At 53.8% G+C, this 4,003-nt stretch overlaps 1 protein-coding gene across 1 annotated transcript; it reads right to left on the bottom strand.

Moving 5' to 3' along the window:
- Positions 1-1,264: 1,264 nt before the first annotated feature.
- LOC136106354 (olfactory receptor 14J1-like) lies at positions 1,265-1,852 on the bottom strand. Its single transcript, XM_065846681.2, has one exon. The coding sequence runs from the start codon at positions 1,850-1,852 to the stop codon at positions 1,265-1,267; it is 588 nt and encodes a 195-aa protein (XP_065702753.2).
- Positions 1,853-4,003: the final 2,151 nt, after the last annotated feature.

Here is a 4,003-nt window from a genome sequence, read left to right as displayed (position 1 = left end):
CTGCACCCAGGGATGCTCACAGACAGAGTCTGACCCTTTTGCACATAGAGGCCGTAGTCTCAGTTTCTTTCTGGCCTCCTGTTGCCACTCCAAAGGGATGGGAGAAACCTCAGCCCTGTGCTGTGCCTCCTGCTCTGCACTCATCTGAGGTGTCCTACATCATCAGGAATGGACACGGGGACATCAGTTCAAGGAAGAAGATCCCAGTGGGTTGTTTCCCCTGGGCTGTTACTCCCAATGTGAAGTGACCTTGAGACACAGTCTGTGCCACAGGCCTTCATGGAACCCCCAGGAATAGCTGCTGTCGTTAGTGTTCACCTGGATTCATCTCACCTCTCGTACATGATGTGCATGCTCACATCTCATCTCTACAACGCAGACATGGATTTCTGACCTACTCATTCAGTGTCCATCCATGGAGGGAAGACCAATGTCTGTGGGCTGGGGAGAGAGGCCAGGGCTGGTAGTGCGGGGCCAGACCATGACGATGCCCTGGGGCAGATGCTGTGGGGTGTCCAGTGCACAGGGGCACAGCCCAGCCCCTGCTCTGCTGGTCCTGCAGGTCTCTGGCAGGAGGCCTGGCTGTGAGAGGACACTGCTGTGTGCCAGCCCTGCAAACACACACTGATCAGCTGAACAGTGGTGTTTCATATGTGGGTCACTTTCTTGGGCATGTTCTTGAGAGAATCTTTGTAAGAAGACCTAAACCTTGAATCCCTGCCCATAGGAAATCACCTTTCTATCTGGAAAGGCTGTTGTGAGTCCAACTCTGTCACAGCAGTGCCCATTGCCTGTCCCTGCCTGCGCTCACAGCACTGACACACAGCAGGATGGGGACCAAGCTCTCAGAGCACTCAGGCCTTGCACCAACACAAGGGGTGAGAAGGAGAGTGTGGGAGTGGAACCAGAACAGCTCTGGAAGGCCAAGTACTGGTTCTCCCTGGCTCTGCTGCCATGAGAGAGCTTTTTTCCCTTCCACCCATTCACACGGGAACTGTCCCTGCAGCTCCAGAAAGGTCTTGGAGTTAAGATGCCAGTAGAAAAAAAATTGTTGAAGGTTGTTTATTTTCCTTAAACACAGAGAACACGAATTCCTCACTGACACAGCCACTCAGTGAGAAAAGAAAAGCAGGCAGCGAATTGCAAAGGGAATTAAAATATTTTCATAATAAACAAACACAAAGAGAAACAAAAAATGCTGCAGACAGGATGAATCTACAATGAGTTAGACTATAACTCTTATATAGAACAAGATAGAGCCAGTTTATAGCTTCAGAAATAATCCAGTCATCTGTTTCCTCAGGGCATCCTTGAGCTCCTGGTTCCTCATGCTGTAGATGAGGGGGTTCACTGCTGGAGGCACCACCGAGTACAGAACAGACACCACCAGATCCAGGGAAGGAGAGGAGATGGAGGGGGGCTTCAGGTAGGCGAACATGGAAGTGCTGATAAGCAGGGAGACCACGGCCAGGTGAGGGAGGCAGGTGGAAAAGGCTTTGTGCCGTCCCTGCTCAGAGGGGATCCTCAGCACGGCCCTGAAGATCTGCACATAGGACACCACAATGAAGAGAAAACACCCAAATCCTATTAATAGACTAAACACAATAAGCCCAAGTTCCCTGAGGTAGGAGTGTGAGCAGGAGAGCTTGAGGATCTGGGGGATTTCACAGAAGAACTGGTCCAGGGCATTGCCCTTGCACAGTGGCAGTGAAAATGTATTGGCCGTGTGCAGCAGAGCATTGAGAAACCCAGTGGCCCAGGCAGCTGCTGCCATGTGGACACAAGCTCTGCTGCCCAGGAGGGTCCCGTAGTGCAGGGGTTTGCAGATGGCAATGTAGCGGTCGTAGGACATGACGGTGAGAAGAGAATACTCTGCACCAAACAAGAAAAATACAAAGAACACCTGGGCAGCACATCCGGCATAGGAAATGACTGTGGAATCCCACAGAGAGTTGGCCATGGATTTGGGGACAGTGGTGGAGATGCAGCCCAGGTCCAGGAGGGCGAGGTTGAGCAGGAAGAAGTACATGGGGGTGTGGAGGTGCTGGTCCCAGGCTATGGTGGTGATGATGAGGCTGTTACCCAGGAGGGCAGCCAGGTAGATGCCCAGGAAGAGCCAGAAGTGCAAGAGCTGCAGCTCCCGTGTGTCTGTGAATGGCAGGAGGAGGAACTGGGTGATGGAGCTGCTGTTGGACATTTGCTGCCTGTGGGTATGAGGACCTGTGCAAGGAGGAAAGACAGTGACGAGTTAGGGGAGAAATCTCTGGAAATTAAATGTGCGGTTTCTCATGGAAAACCCCCTCCCTGATGAAGAGATGTTTCCCCTCATTCTCTCTTTCTACCAGCTGAGAAAAACAGTTCATCACAGTTTAAAATGCAGCTTGGACATCTAGTTTCAATGGACACACCTGTGAGGCAAGATCCACTGAACTGGTGTTGGAACAAAAACTGACCCACACTCCCACCTCAGACCCAGAGAGCAAGAGCTCCAGGGACAGGTGGAGAAACAGGGAAGGACACTGCAGTGGTACCAGAAAATAAAGCAAGGACAGAAAGGCAGACGGGCATGCTGTGGAACCTTCTTCTTACCCGGCTGTACTGCTGCCAGTCACATAGTGACACTGTAGAGCAAGTAATTTTAGCACCTGTCTTGTGTTCCACGTTCCATGCACCCTTCCCCTGGAGGTCCAGCTGCTGAGGTGGAGACTCAGGACCTGGACCCCATGGCTTTGGGGCAGAGGCTCCGCTGGGGAGGAGAGGAAATCAGGGGGTTGCACTGGAAAATGTGTCTGCACTGCAGGGGGTTCCTGAATCCCCTTCCCAGCATTTCTGGTCCATCTTCCTCTCCCTGTCCATGTCTGTGCTGCCTGCAGCTGTGTCTCTGTCCCTGGGTCTGCTCCCTGTCCGTGTCACAGACCCCGTCCCACCCGCTGTGTGCTCAGCTCTGTCCTGCTCACACCTTCTGGCACTGCCCAGGGGCAGCTCTGTGTGTGCAGGGGCTCAGGAGCAGCTCAGACAAGTCCTAACGAGAACTGGGGTCTCAGTGTCTTCTCCAAAGAGAGAAATAAATCCCCATCTCCCACTGCACACCCAGACAACCAAGAGTGGAAAACTGAAAGCACAGACTCCTTCCATTGCAGCTGTTTCTGTCTTGATGTCCTTGTTCAGAAGGACCCTCTGCCATATCTGAGGGGGTGATCTGGAGCTCTGAGCAGCCCTGACCCACACAGCACCCTTCAACCCCACAAGTTCCCTGCCTGCCCTGCAGGGGGTCTCTCCTTCCACCCACAGCTGCTGCCATGGGATCTCCCCGGGCAGGCTGAGCACTGACCCTGGCAGGTGGCAGAGTCCCTGCCCCGGCACAGCCCTGGGGTGCAGGGACCCTGCTCTGCAGGACAGCCCTGGGCACCCCTGGGTGCTCACCCGGCTTCACAGCTGTTCAACATTGCCTGACAAGAGCCCCCTCCTTACAGATCCCACCAGCTGTGCTTGTGCCAGTTTTAGGAGATGCCTCCAGGAGCTACAGCTGCATTGCCCTCCACCCAGAGACTTACCATGGCAAGGGCTGCAAAGGTTTCTCCTCCAGTGAGCTATCAGCCATCCTCCCAATCCTGACCACCTTTAATCTCTCTCTGCCTTGCTCGTCTCCCTGAGATCCCCAGGCAGAGCCCTCAGGCCTGCTGTGCTGTGCAGAGGAGCTGCTCCTGGGCAGAGCTGTCTCTCTGCAGCGCTGCCGCTTGCCAGGAGCTCCCTCTGTCCCAGGAGCCCAGCCCAGCTCAGCAGCACAGGAGCAACCCAAGGAGCTTTAATGACCCCTCTGGTGGCGTTGGTGCTGAGTCCATGGACCTCAGACCCTGGAGGAAGATGAAGAAACTTCTCAAGAAGTCAAAGTCAGATTCAAACTGCAAAGTTTCTTGTAATGTTAATGAGTCCCACTGAGGGAACCTACTGAGAAACAATATCCAGGATCTGGGTAGAGCAGAAAATTGGAGGCAGTGATGAC

Source organism: Patagioenas fasciata, chromosome 11, assembly GCF_037038585.1.
Source record: "Patagioenas fasciata isolate bPatFas1 chromosome 11, bPatFas1.hap1, whole genome shotgun sequence".
NCBI lineage: Eukaryota > Metazoa > Chordata > Aves > Columbiformes > Columbidae > Patagioenas > Patagioenas fasciata.
This window is presented reverse-complemented; position numbering and strand designations above follow the sequence as displayed.